The following is a 17844-nucleotide window of genomic DNA, read 5'->3' as shown; positions in this document are numbered from 1 at the left end:
TCTGCTTTGAAAAATCATAAATCTGATTATATGAAACAGATTGGAGGCCTCGGCAGTTCATTTGGCAGAAATAACTTTTTACACCACTAAGTGCAGGTTTCTATCTGCTGTTGCATGGTATACCCAATTCAACTCAGTTCATTTTTATTTACAAAGAGCCAATTCACAACATATGTCATCTCACAGCATGTAACATAGCAAGGTACAGACTTTATGAACTGTACACAATGAACAGAGAACCCCACAATCCAAAGTTGCCTTTGGATTCCCTATGAGCAAGTAGTCAGTGGGAAGGAGCCAAAAAAACCCTTTTCCATGAACTAACCAGAAACAATATTGAATTGGTTTTGTAGCTGAAAGTTCACAGAAAGCATGTGAGTAGCAGTAATCATTAGAAATGAGTGATATCACTCCACTTCCTGGCAACAACTCTTCTCAAACTTGGAAGATGCCTTGTCTGAATGCCTATCTACTTTTTCTATCAGCTTATTCAAAGACAAGGTTGAGTTCCAAGTTAATGAGGGTTTGGCATTGGGAAAGACACAACATCCATCCATTATCCATCCATTATGATCCATATCCCAGCTGACTGAGGGTGAATACAGGGGACACCTGGACAGGTAACAGTCTATCACAGGGCTACACAGAGACAAACAATCACACTCACATTCACACCTACAGACAATTTAGAATCACCAATTAACCTCAGCATGTTTCTGGACTGTGGGAGGAAGCTGGAGAACATTCAAACTCCATACAGAAAGATCGTAGGCTGGGACGTGAACTGGGGGTCTTCTAGCTGCAAGGCGACAGTACAAACCACCAAGCCACTGTGCAGCCCAAGACACAACATATACCACATAAATGTTGCTGGTGTATTTCAGGGATAACACATACAGATTTCATACCTGCAGTCAGTTCAAAGTGACTTGTATTCGCTCTCACTCACAGAAATGTTCCACAACTATTCTGTTTTTAAAGGGTGAATGGGTGGTATGTCAGCATCAATTTTTTTCCATAAAATGCTTCCATTAAGTTCAACTATGCATCTAAAAGCACACAGCAGAGTTTAAAAATACATTTGCAGAGATCACTAGCTTGACAGATGCCTGTGACTTACCTAGGAAGCGGAAGGTCCTGCGCACCAGGGGGTTGAGGTAACAGCAGTCTCCAGTGGCCAGCGTCTTCTCTGAACGGTCGAACTCTTTGGATGTGTACTGAACCAGGAACAGCACAGTCTCTGTGATTGTGATCTGATTGAAACAAAGGCCAGAGACAGAAACAGAGTAAAGAGTATAATAAGAGCATTTATTTGTGAGGTCTGAGCTGCTTGTGTTGGCAGCACCATTTTGTCACACTCTGTCCAATCAGAGTTCTAGTCACTGTTTTGTCAATGGGCTCCATCTGCACAGACACAGCTGTAGAACACACAGAAACATATGGAGAGAACTCAGCCCACGGCGCTGTGACAGGAGTGTGTGTGCATAAGCTGAGGAATTTTTCATTTTCACTCCGCCCAGGAGGCGGAGCCTAGGCAGAGTTATGTGACAATCGCCATTGGTTTGTCTGTCCGTCTGTTCGCAACATTACTCAAAAACAGATTAATGGATTTGGATGAAATTTTCAGGGAAGGTCAGAAATCACACAAGGACCAAGTGATTAGATTTTAGCAGTGATGTGGCTTATAGTCTGGATGTACAAATGTTTTAAAGATTTCAGCCATTGGAATGAGTGCTGTCTGAGTGCTTTTCTAGTTTTTAAATGTGATCTGGTTTACAGTTCCATCTGTCCCTGATGTAGCCTGGATATAGAACTGTTATTGTCCCTAAACTTTCCAAGGCTGAAAGGAACCCAAACCATTGGAACCCACAAAGCTGCTTCAGTTCAAAGTGTGTTGAATAATAATTAACAACCTGTCAGATTCAGGCTATTTCAATACACTAAAGCCAATCAACTTAAATAATGAAACAAAAAACAAAAACAGGACTGTTGGTGACTCACAGTTCAACTAATTAAACATGGCAGTGAATTAGTTTTTTTTTTTTTAGAAATTTCTCAACATGAAAATCAAGAAAGTCCAAATTCAAACAGCTGCATGGTCAAAACAAGAAACCTCTACTCTGTGGAAAAAAACACTGTGGGGACATTTACCAGATTTTCACAAGTCTCCCTGGAACAATCACCAGGCCAGAGTGAGCTTTCAAACCTGAAGCAAAACCCAACACTTTCAATGTTTCCTGTTCAAAACCAAACGAGAGAACAAATCACACTCACTTGGTCATGAGTCAGTAATCACTGATGCAGCAGAAATAAAACACAACAATGTGACAATACAGTTGCAAAAATATATTTTTAATAGTGAGAGCTTTTGAAACAGTAGCAATACACATCATAATCCAAGTTCCACCACATGTACAAATCCTGACCATGTCCTGATGCACCACCAGTTCAATAAAACCAGTTCTGGTTAGTACAGAACTGGTTTTATTCTAAACTATTAATAAATCCAGTGTGGAGATCCAAACCGGCAATCTGATGTCAGTCTCTGTTAATCTTTCAATACTTTCTGACTTCCTGATCCCATCCATTGCTCTATGTTTAATGGGTGAAAATCTTCAAAAATAACTCGCAAATTCATAGTTACATTTTCTTTAAAAACAAGTGGTCACTGCATTTAGTTTTAAAGAGCTAGCAAACAGGAAGTGAACTATGGCCTCCATCCTCACTGACCCATTCATCTTTGACCCAACTAGTCACACTACATTTGCTTCTATTAACAGTCAACAGACTCAATAACCAGAGTTCCTCATCAGCTAAGCGCTAAAGTTTATGTAGTGTATTTACTCATTTAAACAAAGGACTGAAGTTGTCATATTTTTATTTGGCAGCAGACAGCAGAAGAGTCAACAGAAGAACAGAACAGATTAGATCAGAGTAGAGTCGAGCGGATTAATGGCGTCGGTCAGCTGTTTGTATTTCTGCTGGTTTGAGTGTAGATAGTGAAATTTGGGGCTCCAGCATCATGCAGATCAGCAGTTCCACACATCTGCTGGGCTCAATGCATTCTGCTGTGTAGGGTTGGGGGGAACTCCTGCTTAGTACCAGCTGAAACATCTGTTTACAAAAATCTATATTTGTGCAATATGAACTTCAGCAAGAACCCTTCAGTCCTGAAGGATTAGTATCTGTTTGAGCTTTAAAAGCTAATCTGTTTGTATATTCTATCACTCTGTTACCAAACTCCACTGCAAATTCAGACTGTGACAGCTGCTGCACTTTGCTGCCAACAGCTTCACAACTTGCCAGCCACATTAAACCTTCTACTGTTCTCCATCTGACTGCTGCCACCAGCAACTTCAGACATAATGACAACTACGAGGCTCTAAGATTAAAACTGCCCAGTTTGACCAGAGCCAGAGTCCTGACAGCCGTCCAGCTGCAGCACAGCAGCTTTCTGGGACTCGCACATTTTCATTTCATGAAAGAAATTATGTGCAATACAGGTATCCCTCGCCATATTGCAGATTTTTAAATTGTATTTTGTATCGCGGATTTTTCGCTATATCGCAGTATATAGGTGTTTTTATACATTTATTATTTTAATTGTTTTTGCGGTAACATAAGCATTTTCAAGCCTAAAAAATGTAAAATATAAATAATATAAAAAATAATAATTAAAACACATTAAAAGAATATTACATGGAAATGCAATGCGTAGCATACAGCGCTGGGCTCTGATTGGCTCAGCGACCGTAGCATCATTCTCCTCTGTCTTCCGTGTACAGCAGCTTTCAGCATCATTCATCTCATCGTCATCCCATAGAGAAGTTTGTATGTCGTTAAAATTACGTAGCTTTGAGAGGTTTATAAGGCCTTAAAATATATAGAAATAATGAAATAAATATGGTGGCTACTTTGGATTTTTGTCTATCATAGGGGGTTCTGGAATGTAACCCCTCGATAGACGAGGGCCACTATATTTGCATCCAGCAGTTTTCAGGAATCTCAAAGATACATCTAAGATACATTTTCATGTATCTTAGATGAATGAGTAGGACCTGGTCCTTTAAAACAGTGTTGTTTTCAAGTTTCAAGAGAAACAGTCACACTGTGTGTCACAGATTGTGACTGTTTAATGTTTTAAGTGAAATGCTTAGATCAAATAATAAAGTTATCCTCTTTGTGTCTTCAAACATTTCTGCTCTGCTTGCTTTGAATAAATCTTACAATTTCTGCAATGCTCAGGGCCTCGGTGTCTGGCAATAACAATTTGGTACTTGTCAGACTTAATTCAATTCAAATCAATTTTATTTATATAGCGCAGATTCACAGCATATGCCATCTCACAACGCTTAGCATAGTAAGGTACGGACCTCTGTTATAAACAGAGAACAGAAAAGCAGAGCAGTAGAGCAGAGGAGCCCAGTGCATCATGGGAAACCCTAAACCAATAGCAGCAGAACTAACGGACAGCTCAATGGGTTAAGGGAGCGACCCATGTTCAGGGGCTCAAAGTAAAAGGGGGAAATATTATTGATTATTGAATAAATTCATTATATTGCATATTCAGTCTTTGAGCTTTGCTTTTTCTGGGGAGAACAAACTTTTGTGAGTACTCTGGGTGTAAGAACTCTAGCAAATCCAACAAGAGGTTTCTTCGAAAACAGAGAAATGGGGGATAACGGACTGACCTTGTCAAGAAGCCCACTGAAATGTTGAAAGAGGTTTGAAATAAGCAGTACCTCCAAGAAAACCTGCAAACATCTTGCAGCCGAAGGAAATGTACATGGAAGAGTGGTCAAACATTTTAGCAAGATGATTTCAGAGACTGAGGAACAATTAAGTAAAAAGTTACTTCTGCTGCAGGGGGAAATCCTAGCTTCAAAGTTCCAGAGAAAATATTACACTACATCTCTTGATATTTTTGTGGAATAAACGACTGATCAAGCTAATGTTACCTGTGGTTGTGTTCAACAATTTTCATGCAGTGTTCTGTTTTATGTGACTGTGTGCAACAAAATCAGTTAAACGGCATCGTTTGTGTCAAACCACCTCTGTCTGATACTAGGAAACAAACTGATTTATCAGCCGAATGATAAAGACAGCTTCATGCTTTACCTGCCAAGTTGCAGGAATAGTGGACTTAGCATGCCTTTAAAATAAAGAGATACATGCTGTACTCGCTGCACATGTATGAGGTTGTGTCAGCAGGCCATATTCATACAGCTCTCTACCGGAACAGAGCCATAAGAACAGAGCCAAAGCCAGCTAAATCCATCATGCTGCTACAGGTCCAGGCTGCCAGGGCAGTTCTCATGATGCACTGAACACTTCTCTTCTACTCTTCTTTCCTTTACTCTTATAGCACTTATATGCTACTATTGCACGTCATTAACTTTGTGTCTTCTTTTTCCCAGTTTGTGTTTGGTCATCTCTGTTCTCTCACTCTCTGACCCCCTTTACAGGTATCTGCAGCTCCAGAGCTGCATGTTTCTGATCTGCAGTCGCTGGTCTCACCAACCTGCTCACTGTTTATGGCTTGTTGCTGCTCACTTCTTTTTCTTCCCCATCACCAAGAGCTGCATTGGAGAACTCTTGGGTTTCTCTCTTTAACACCTGCATTTCTAGACCTTATTTGCCCTGAGATGACATGTGATATGGTTTCAATGAAGGGAGTGTAGAAAATGACTGCACTTTGCGACATCCATTTGTGTTGTATTCTATTACAATAACATCAAAAGGCGTACACCAGTGAAGCATGGATCAACCCTTTGTATTACTCTGACTGCTGGATGTTTAAGGTTTCTCTGAGTCATGTCATTATAGGGTCATTGCCAACATTCAAACAGCTCATTAAAATCTCAGTCCCAGTACAATGAAACCAGCTGAACAAAAGGAAGACCAGCATTGTATAGCCAGTATACAGACATTCAGCAGGCCATCACCTATGTCACCTATATCATCTATGTTAGTCTTGTGATGCATGTATCCCAATATGTGTTTTGTGTATATTTCCTTACTCCCACCTCCCTGTCTGTCCTGACTGTTTCTGGATGTGTTTGTCATCCTAAAATCAGATTTCACTGTCAACATTTATTCCAGTACAAAACTTAACAAGTACTGAGTTGGATGGGTTCCCCCAGCACAACGTGAGAGGGACACCTTGTATTACTCTCCTGGGTCAGGGCTACATTTGCATGAAGTCAGCATTTGGGTCAAATTGCCTCGTTTTCATTGGTGATCCAAACTGAGCCTATTCTTGGTATTTTATATTCAGTAGGGCATAGAATATATCTTCATAGCTGTCTTTGATTTGTCATTTAGATGACCTAGTTCAAGGTCATCCTTAAATATATGAATGCAACACAAATACACTTTTAAGAGACAGGTAAACATGTATCAGTTGAGTGAAGTGCCCAACCTCAGAGCAGACAACAACACGACACACTGTGTGACCCACACATGCAATCTGTGAACAAGGACTGTGTGGATTATAGGTGACCAGACTGGTGTTAAAAGGTGTAGTGCAAGTCAGACAGCACTGGAAAACACAGGTTTTATAAGAATTCTTGGTTTGAAAGGGGTGATCCAAATTCTACTGAACAAGTGTCTGTTGACAGTTCAGCCTGACAAAGTTGTCATCCTGGATAGTGACTGTCTTCTGCCTCTGCCCAATCAGGAGAGTCTGTTTGGCCATACAGAAATGTCTACTACTGAATATGAATAATATATTATATTCATGTTGAATATATATTGAATATTTCAAATTATCCATGGTTTTCCTCTTTTTTTTGTCATGTGGTTGTTCTGGGGATAAGGTGACAAACTTTTTAAAATTAAAATAAGTTTCTCATATATATATATATATATATATATATATATATATATATATATATATATATATATATATATATATATATATATGGACTACAGATCAGAAGGTCAGTGGCTCATACCCCGATGATGCAGCCACTGTCAGGCCCTTGACAAGGCCTTGAACCCTTCCTGCTCCAGGGTGCTGTACTATGGCTGATCCTGCACTCTGACCCTGATTGGGTTAAGCAAAAAGCAACATTTCACAGTTCTGTAATCTGTTTATGACAAATAAAGGCAAATTATTGTTAGATGTACAGTTTTTATATTAAATCGTGAATATGCAGGGCTGTGTTATTTTATCTGATTCCATTTTGTTGTTTTTCGCAGTAAAGCTCAGGGGTGTCAAACTTATTTTAGTCCAGGGGCCACATAAAGCCCAATTTGATGGTCAGTGGCCGCACCAGTAAAAATCACAGCATAATAACCGATGCATAACAAAAACTTTTCACTTTTAGTTCAAAAATGTATGTTCTGAAATTGCTCACATTTAATGAATTATCTTTTTACAAAACATTATGATCACCCTGAAATTTCTTCAGAAAAATAAGTTCAATTTCAACAGTATTATGTCTCAGTTGATCATTTATACGTGTGCATTGTAGCTGACAGATCACAGTGTATCTACAGAGGCACAAAACATTCAGTCACAGCTATCTGGAACTGAACAAGCTAGTATTTTACTTTATGATCAAAACAACTTGTCAAGATCTGGAAATTATTTAAAATTTTCAGTTTTACAAATTTACAATTTACAGTTACTGTCTTCTCTGTAATTTCTATCCTTTGTAAAGTCGTCCCGCGGGCCGAAATGGACCATCTGGCGGCCGGTTTTGGCCCGCCGGCCGTTTGTTTGATACCCCTGGTAAAAATAATCAGAGTAAATGAGCTGAGGTGGTGACGTTATCAAGTACGCTGGTGTTCCAATTGCACATTTACGATGCGTTCTCCCATTCTTGGGAGTCCGTACTTCCACAATGGCCCTGCGCAGTTTGTGCGCTGCAAAAAAAAATAGACATTAAAACAATAGTTCAGCTAATTAGTTACACATAGACAGACCTCTTCCTCCCAGTCACTCACGCCCCACATTTGAGAAACACTGGGCTAATCTAAGAGCAAAGTAAAGACTTTTCAAACATCACAAAGCAGTCTAAATTCTCTTTGTGAAAGTGGCCCTTAGCAAACGAAAGGAAGCATTACTAATAGAAAACAGCAGCTATAAAAATAGCTTTTTATATCTATGACCTTTGTGAATCAGTTCACTGGTTCCATTGGTGTGCTATTATCTGTACTTCAGCTGGTCTGAATAAATAAATTGTTGTTTTTTGTTGCAGGTCCATTTTATGTTGTGGTCACAGATAAACCAAAAAAACCCAGGAGATGTTAAAATGCCAGGTCCACTGAAAGGATAACATCCAATGAAACCATTCATTGAAAATTTGTCGACATTCAAATATGGAGACTACACATTACTGAGCCTAGAGTGTATCTTCTCTAGGCTGCACTTGTTATACAGTAACACACACTTAAGAACAGGTAGAAAAGGGACAGACATCTACTGCTATTTTATTCCAGGGATAACTTAACTTACTGTGCTGTTGCTATGGTTTCACTCATTTTTTAATGAGGAACTGACAAAACACACTATTTCAACACATCTCTGTTTTTGCTGCTTTTCGCTTCCAGAGAGGATCCCTAATCCCCAATGGTGATGTACATACATATCTGTTGCCATGACTACCAAATGATTTTTCCAGGGTTTCATACTCATTAATCATGTCATTACAATGCAATGTTCTGCTAGGAAACCTTGTGTCTTGGCATTCATGTGGCTGTTAATTTGCCACGACCATCCAACTTAACACTGCAGCAGGCCAAGCACCCCCCACCCTTCACTGGAACAGCGTCCTCCAAAGGCAGCAGCCTCCAGCAGCAGGGCAATGCACCCTGCCTCACTGAAAAAACTGCCCAGGAAGCACTTTAAGAACACAACAAAAAAGAAGCCAAGGCATTCACTTCCAAACTCCCCAGATCTCAACCTTGTTGGGCCTTACCATCGCTCTCTGAACAAAGAGAGAGGCCGACATGTAAAAGTAAAGGCTGGAAAAATAACAAAAGGACAATGAGACCAAGAAATACCACCAGGCCACTGAAAGTCACACCTGAGTGCAACCTGGTTTGGATCGTGGCCCCTCATTGGACGGGACTCTCTGAGATGCAGCCTGCCGTTTACATTTCACTGTTAAGGTTCCCCTCATCATTGTGAGTTTTGGTACTGAAAGAGTGAAATGACACAGGAGAAATGAGATCCATTTCAATGTATTTTCTGTAACTTACTTCACAATATGACCAAACCAGTATGTGCATTAAAGTTAGAATAAAAATACTGTCAGTCAGCCAGTAATCTGGTCCCATTCTTCTTGAACAAGGCACCCAGTCTGACGATAGCAACAGCAGAACCAGGAGAAGCAGCTTAAACTCACGCTGTATTTGCGAGTATAAAGTTCTAGATGGATCTGGTTCCTTCCAGTAGTCAGACAGGTATTACTATGGTAAATGTTCATCTCTGAATAAATCCTCAAAATCCATATTTTTAAATTCTCCAAAACTTTGAAAGTAGAGGGAGATGCTACACATACTACATTAGTCAGTAGTATGCAGTACTTTACAACATGGAACATGCACTATTGTCATTATCGGGTCACTTTCTGAAGGATTTTGCATTAGTATCGGGAATTCACTACTCCGGTCATATGCTTTACAAACCACGGTGTATTGCCTGTAATATGACTGAAAATGGCAAGAAGTAGCTGAAGGACCACTTGATTTCCAGAAAGCCTGAGCAGCAATGTGACAGCCACAGGCCATTTGTCCCACTTTCTCATCGGCTATAACACGAGCTGACAGGGCCACAGTGACAATGTGCTGCTTGTTTAGTCTCTTAACTATCTCCCTGCCCTCTCTCCCTCTCTCTTTCTGTTCTTATTAGTCATGACGATAGGGCCAGGGTGACCTGCACTGCTTACTTGTTCACTCCTCTCACACTCTTCCTCTGTTCCTCTCCTTCACATTCACACTTATTTGATTTCACACCAGTCTACAGAAGGACACTAATCGGTCTTCATCAGTACTTCAAGGCAGAGTGTAGCCAACAGGAAAAATCACTGACACTGAACTACATTTGAGAAAGGCTATGTTGCTTATTGTGTCTGCCTATAGACACACTTTTCATGATAATGCTGAATGTTTCAATATGCCTCAGTTTGCAAGTTAGTTGGGTTTGCAGTGGCACCATGTTGGACCAGACGGTGTCTGGCATGTAAACTAGAGAAGACATGTAGATAAATAAAGACTACTGGGAAAACAGGAGAGGCTTTTATCTTTTTTTTGACGTTTTCTGTTACAGAGGGATAGATGAACCATCTGGCCTTAGTAGTCCAAGGTGATAAACAGTGGTGGAAAAAAGTTTTTGAACACTCTTAAAATTTTACAAAATCTCAAATATTATCATGAAAAATTTGTGGAAAAATCTTTTTTGTGTTTCAGAAGGTGTGGCTGCAGTAGACAGACACAAACAAATACAAATTAAATTTTTTTTGGTTTATTCTCAACATTGTCGATATCAAAATCAACAAATAACACAATGTGTTCAAAACTGAACAAAAAATAAATAAACCATCACATCATCAAATTAATATTTAGTAGTCCTGCCATTAGCAGCAGTACAGCTCTAATCCTGGCTGGCATGTTCCCCAGCAGCCTTTCACACTGTTGAGGGGTAATCTGGTCCCATTGTTTTTGAATCACTGCTTTTAATTCTTCTAAATTCTTAGGTTTACACTTTGAAACAGACCTTTTGATAATCCACCACAGATTTTCAATGGGGCTCATGTCCTGGGATTGATCTGGCCACTCTAAGACCTGGATACTGAGCTCCTGCAGCCAAGTTCTACTGGTCCTGGATGTGTTCACGAAGCCTTATCTAGTAGAAACATCTAGTTTTGACCTCGACAGAACAGTTCACGTGCAGAAGGGAGCATGTGGGTTTGGAGAATGGCCAATACTTGGCAGAGTTCAATGTGAGATGACCAACACCAGCAGCACTCATGCATCCCCAAACCATGATGCTGCCTCCACAATGCTTGACAGTAGGTACCGTACATGCTGGAGATAATGCTTCTCCTGGCCTTCTGTGTACCCACACATTAGCAGGAGGAAGATAAAGCCTGAAACTGGACTCATCTGCCCACAGAATCTTCTTCCAGTTCCTGGCTGTCCAGTTCTTGCATGCTTGGGCTCAACAGTGCCAGGCTAACCTCTGTCTCTCATTGATCAGGGGCTTCTTGACAGCCTTGTAGGACCTTAAGCCATGATCTAAAAGTCAGCCATGTACAGTGCAGGTGGAACACTGGATACCAGTTTGGTTTGACCACTGCTGCTGAAGCTCCTGTGATGTCATTTGGTAGTTTTCTCTGCACATGCAGATCAGGATGCGGCCATTTCTTGCTGAAGAAACCCTTGGATGCCCAGATCTTGGTTTGTCTTCCAAGCTGTTGGTTCATCTGTATTTCTGCAGAGTGTATCCAACTGCTGATGGACTGCATCTGTACTTCCTGGCTATCTGGCAGCAGCTGTACACACTGGCTGAGAATCTGTATCTTCAGGTGTGTTTCCTGCATTAAGTTCCTTGTTTAAGCCATTTTTGTCTTTCAAATGTGCTGGCTGTTATAGACACGAAGCACGGCAACAAAAATTGTGTCTTTTAGTAAAAGCACGACCTTTATTAGTGGATCATTGGTATCAAAATGAACCAATACTCAAAATGTGTTACATATTTTTATGGAATCAATTTAAACTTTAATGTTTTTTTTTTTTTAGGATTGTTTAGTATTATGGCTGTGACTGTACTAAAAGAAATTGCACTTGAAAACCTAAGAATGATTCCTAATGCAATAATTCACAAATGCACAGGGTGTCAATTCAATCGGGAAGAACATACGACCAGCACCACAAAGCAACCACCCACAACAGACAGATGAAGCCAGGGCAAATTAGGATGCCGAAACAAAACCTGTATTGCTCCAAAGAATTACAAAATCGCTGCTTTTTTTGGAAGAAGTTAGGATGTATGGCAAAGCCAGCCAAATGGAATAACAGGAAGACATCCACTTATTGATCCAATGTTTGAATGAGCTTATTTATGTGTGATAAACTCACTTACACTCAGTTAGCGGTGTGTTCCTGCTAATCCAGAGAGGCTCTGGAGTCCCTGCTGGAGGAGACCAGTTCAATGCATCTCTGGGCAAGAGAAGAACCGGTAATGGAAGAAAGTTGAAGTAAAAGTGTAGGGATAAACTATTATGATTATTTTAGGGTGGATGTCTATATCAGTTAAGGGTAATCTAGAGATAGCTAGCTGCATCAGAGCCATTCTTTTTTTGTTGTTGTGACAATCAGCCAGCAAAAACAATGATACCAATAATTTAAAAATGTCAAATACCGGTGTCAATAACCGGTTGGGCTGACAATTGGTCTTCCTATTAGAGAGGGAACAAAAGGTGCACTGCGGTTTGGTTTTCCATTCTGTGGGTGGGAGGTCCACACGTCAGGTTACCGAAGACGACTGGAGTGACCTGACCGTTTACCTTTCAGAGTAAAAGCTCCATTTAAATCACACAAATGTATATAAATTATCTGTACAACACCTGTTGTACCTACAACTTTTACTACTGCACTCATTTTCATGTATCAAAGATACTTGTCATTTTTGCTATTTGAAATGTAAAAATTTTTTAATACTTTTTTCCCCCAGCCTTCCCCATGACTCCCCCCCTTTTCATGCCTTCACCAAAACCCGAAAAAATATGGCTAAGAGTGAAGTGTACAGTGTGCCTAGTTGTGCTCTGAAAACTTTTCACAGAGTTTTGAGATGGACTTTCCTCTGAGTGGCTGGTTGCTGCAGGCTGCAGCTTTCTGCCAAATTGTCTGCTGGACTGATGCACATTCATCCTTGTAGCACTTTCATTCTCAGACAGAAAAAAGTTTACTCTAACTGTGGGAGAAAAAGTGCTGTAATACATTTCAATGTTTTTTCTTTGCTTGTTTGTTGGTTGGTTGGTTTGTTTTGACAGTCAAGTTGAATAAATTTATGAAAACTCTCTTATCTTGTGCACCACTCACATTGTGGAGAATGGGACTAGTTAGAGATGTATTTATTTTGACATTGTTTTTTTTTTTTCTAGAAGCTGCTAAAGCTGTTTAATGAGCACAAAGAAATATAATGCAAGAGTGGAGATGAGGTTAGTGTAACGCTTTCTAGTTTTTGTTCAAATCGCTCCTTCCAAATGAGTCAAAAATGGGTTTAAAACTTTGATTATCCGTTGTTTCATAACTTCAAAATCATTGTTTCATTTAACTGTTCATGTACACTCATTAGGGCTGCACAGTGGCTTGGTGGTTAGCATCATCGCCTTGCTGTTCGAAGATCCCCGATTCACATCTTGGCCTGGGATCTTTCTGCATAGAGTCTGCATGTTCTCCCTGTACATGTGTGGGTTTCCTCCGGATTTTCTGGCTTCCTCCCACAGTCCAAAAACAAGCTGAGGTTAATTGGTAACTCTAAATTGTCTGTAGTGTAATGACTGAAGTGTAGCCCTGTGATAGACTGTTACCTGTCCAGGTGTCCCCTACCTTCACCCTAAGTCAGCTTAGATAGACCCCAACGCCCCAATGAGGATTAAGTGGTATATAGATAATGGATGAATGCATATATGTAGACTCAATATTCTAATTTTCCATTTTTATGTTTTCCACTTGAGAATATAAAATGCCATTAGCACACAGGGAGTTTCCAGGAAAGCCATGGACTGTGGTCATGCAACCACATGATGTGATATAGTAGTATAGCACATCTGACATCCAATAAATTATCGGCTACAGTACAGAAGGCATTAATGAAATGCTTTAGACAATATATTGTCAATAACATATTCCAAAGGGTGCTCTTGATAATACAAAAAACTCTTTTTCTGTAGTCTAGAAGGGAAAAAAAGATGAGTGGATCTAACTAAAACCATCATGGACTATCTTTGGACATGTTTCTTTGTGAATAATTCTGTCCGACTCCATCAGGCATCAGAGCAAATCTGTCTAAGAGCAAAATGTGTAACATGACACCTAGCAGTGGTAACCAGAGCTTTGACAAACATTAAAGTGTCCTATTCTCTGATGGAAAAATCATCCTGTGTCTCACTTGCACTTCTATGCAAACAAACTGGCATGGTTTGAAACCACAGACATTCAACCCACCACTATGTGCTAGGACAACTGACAAGTGATTTCTGCATTTCAGATGGATTACTGTGCTCTCTGAGTGCTTTTCTTGTTGAGAAACCAAATGCCTGATTTCAGTAGCTTGCTAAAGTAAGAGTATGCAGATCTTTAACAGTTGTAATGATTCTTGCAGCACCAATGAATATAGATATTTGAAATGCACATTAAACCACTGATGCACTTATCTCTGCAAGAACTGAATGTATGAAGGACTTATAAATCAAACAAGGAACATATTAAGAGTTGATCTTAACTAAGAGTTGATCTGGAACTATCTATGCACGGCAAGTATGAATGCATACTCCAGCGTCACAGTACAGGTACATCTACCACCCCACTTTCTAACTCACTCCATACAGGAACTCTTCACTTTGATCCTGAACATGAAATCATGAGATGGAGTAATATCCTCTATGAATGCAATTTATACTGGAGCTGAAACCGCACAGACATTTAAACCATTGGAAAGATGGCATTAGAAGACAACATTGTTGGACTTTGTGGAAAAGTGAGGAATGACTTTAAAAAGCAATGCTGAGTGGAACAGAGCTGCTTGGACTCCCTCTGGCTGCTGGGAGAGTCTGCATGACTGACCTAGATTAATAAAACTCTCCAATTCTGAAAGAGGCACTGAGCCATCCAAGCAGCCAACTGTGTCTAAATCAACAAATCACACTCCTATTCAAGTGATGTCTTAATGCTATGACTGAGCAACAATTGCTATCAGAGCTTTCAGGATGTGTCCTTCTGTGCACAGACAGAAAGGCAGACATATGGCTTCAGTAGAAAACAGTCATGTGAAACCTGCTGACAGTGAGGTCTGGTAGTCAGACTGACGAAATGGGGCATTGTTTTTTTATCTGTTGAGTGGATCAAACATATGTTCAAACAAGGAAAGCACTCAGAGAGCTCAGTACTCCACCAAGGCTGCTCATTCCCCCATGTGGCATTGTCAGAAATGCAGCATATTTTACAAATGCAGCATTTGTTTATTAGTTATTGATCATCAGAAATCACGGCAACATAGAATGTGTCCATTTAATACAGATGTACCCACAAACAAAATGACCTTGTGCTGAGCACAGGCGTGTGTTATGCACGTGCACTTTATGTACGGATACCGAATTTCATGACCTAAATATGTAGCAGGCGGCGGGAATTAATGAGACTCAGAAACACCCCCACAATTTAGTCAATTGTTCCTTGTATCATTTCCAATAAGTTCTGATAAGTCCTCAGTGGTGGATGTGTAGTAGGATCACATTCATGTGATCATCAGCAGGCAGCTGATGCACAATTTACACACAACCAGGCTCTTATTCAAGCTGACACTGGGAAGTTTTTTAAAAGAAAACTTTCCGTCCAACAAGCTCAACGCGGTCTTGTCTTCCTTCACTGTTCACCAAGCTTTCTTCTGCACTGATTCACTCAGTGGGTCCTGTGTATCTTCTTTGCTGGCAAACAGACTTTAGGCTCATTAGCGCCACCTATTGGGCTGGAGTGTTCATCAGTGCTACTGGTGTGCCAGAAATTTGGGAACTGAGAAAGGTGTGATTAAATGCATTGTTTTTTCTGTAATTAATCAAAATTAACATGTTAAAGTCTCAGCCCTAGTTTAAACAGTGATTGTCCATTCTGTATTTAAAAGTGAACAAAGTTTTTTTTTTTATTAATTAAACTGCAGAAACTGTTTGACAGGATCAAACCCTCTGCTGTGTTCCACTGGGCTGTCAGGACTAATGACATAAGCTGGATGTGCAGAAAGGTAAAGTTTGAGTACATGCATATTTATAGTATCTGCATAAAAGTTTACGTCAAAAAATCTCCTCAAATAATAATCAAGTATAGACAGGTTCACTCAGTGTATTGTTTTTTGGTACCATTTGTCATACCTGCTCAGTTAGGAAAGCTCGCTGAAAATGTTTTATTATTATTATGACCAAGCATTTCATGATAAAAACTATTTTCTATGCTTTGTTTATAATATCAGGACCAACAGCCACATATGGTTCAGAATATAAAACTATCAATCATTTTTGGTTTGTGTGTGCTCAAAGATTGATCAAACTGTTCTGAAAGCTCAATGAAAATAACCCTTTTTTTTGTCATTTCAGTGTTTCATTTTTTTAAACTGTTTTGTTTTTGTTTTTTGGGGGGGGTTGTACTTCAGTTCTCTCTTGGTTAGAGATTGTTTGATCTACTTCTGCAATATTTCAGATTCTAAATTAATGACACGATGAAATAAAAGTGAAAATTCCGGAGTTTTATCCTTAATAGATCCTGAGATATTGTTGCCTGAAGCCAGGACCACTAACACTGAACAGGTGTAGGCATAGATGGCTCGACAGACCAAGCCATCCATTTGGAAGTATGTGGAAGACCAATTTACAGCAATGTAGAAGATTCAAACCCAATCAAGCAAATATGTAAAGCCTTAAACCTGAAGGGAGTGACTCTACAGGTCTCTCTGGGCAGAAGACCATGAGAAAATGAGCTCACTTGTCACTTGATCTTCCTAATGAGATTTATGGTCTTGACCATTAAGTCAAGTCTTTGCTTGATGCTTAATGGTAATCTTGTTTAGAGTAAAACTAAACATGAGGCAGTGTGTGTTCTAGGGCATGTCTTCATTTGTGACTGACCAGTCATTAGCGTTCTGCTGTTGGACACAAGATCTGTCCATTCTGTCAATGATTTGAAGATATTTCAGTAGTGATGCCAAAAGCTTATGAATGGTCCTAATGTTCTTTTGTAATGCTCACCTTTTTTCAGACAGTGGTTAATAAATCTACTACTGTCAACACATTTTTGCCCACCCTGTGATGTCATTGCCCACTCTGTCATTTTTCTGTTTCATGAAAATCAACAAGTTATAATTACAAGTTAGTAAAACCTTTTCACATTTTAAACCAATCACTGTCAAATACTAGAATACTCCAGAATAATACATCATACACTTCCTATAGTACAGCCCAAATGCGTCTTTTCATCAGATCCTCTTTGCCTGCTGAAAGGTCTTTCAATCTACACCTCTCAAAAAATAATATGAAGACTGCCATTGAAGACAAACGGCTGGTGCAGCGGAGATGAGTACAGCTGTACTACATCTGCTTAAATGTAACATATAGCTGCTCTGAGACTATGCTCTGCTATGCTGTGTGTGTGTGTGTGTGTGTGTGTGTGTGTGTGTGTGTGTGTGTGTGGACAGACAGCTGAAACAGACACAGAGGTGTACAGACAGTCCTACATGGATTACTGCACTTATCACTGAAGGTGCAGAAGCCATATTTTTATATCTGCAAAAGATCAAGTGACTGTTACATAAGCTAGAAAAATAAGAATGAATGAATAAACAAACATGCTAGGAATTACTCAGGATCAACATTTCCTCTCAGACTGCAGCTAATAATCCTTCAGATTGACAGTTACATTAAAAATGACGTCAGCACAGATATATAAATAGTAAAGTTTCATATCTGATCTCATATATTTCACAATGAGAACTCAATTCAGTCTCTATATGGTGTTTTGAATCAGATCTCATCATTTATATCATAGAGCAAAGAGCATGAAAAAGTCAATAAAGATCTACAAGCAATTATTGATGAAACCAATCAAATCAGGAAAATAATGCTGGCT

At 39.6% G+C, this 17844-nt stretch overlaps 1 protein-coding gene across 3 annotated transcripts in view; it reads right to left on the bottom strand.

Moving 5' to 3' along the window:
* plppr5b (phospholipid phosphatase related 5b) overlaps positions 1 to 17844 on the bottom strand; it is an 89943-nt gene that overhangs the window by 45937 nt on the left and 26162 nt on the right. For all 3 annotated transcript variants that reach the window (XM_035950765.2, XM_035950763.2, XM_023275871.3), the window contains one exon: positions 1121 to 1253. In XM_035950765.2, the coding sequence (XP_035806658.1) occupies positions 1121 to 1253 (133 nt within the window). The remainder of the gene's footprint in view (positions 1 to 1120; positions 1254 to 17844) is intronic.

This window comes from Amphiprion ocellaris, chromosome 22 (assembly GCF_022539595.1).
Source record: "Amphiprion ocellaris isolate individual 3 ecotype Okinawa chromosome 22, ASM2253959v1, whole genome shotgun sequence".
Taxonomy (NCBI): Eukaryota; Metazoa; Chordata; class Actinopteri; family Pomacentridae; genus Amphiprion; species Amphiprion ocellaris.
The sequence above is the reverse complement of the archived record's forward strand: the minus strand, read 5'-3'. Positions and strand labels throughout refer to the sequence as shown.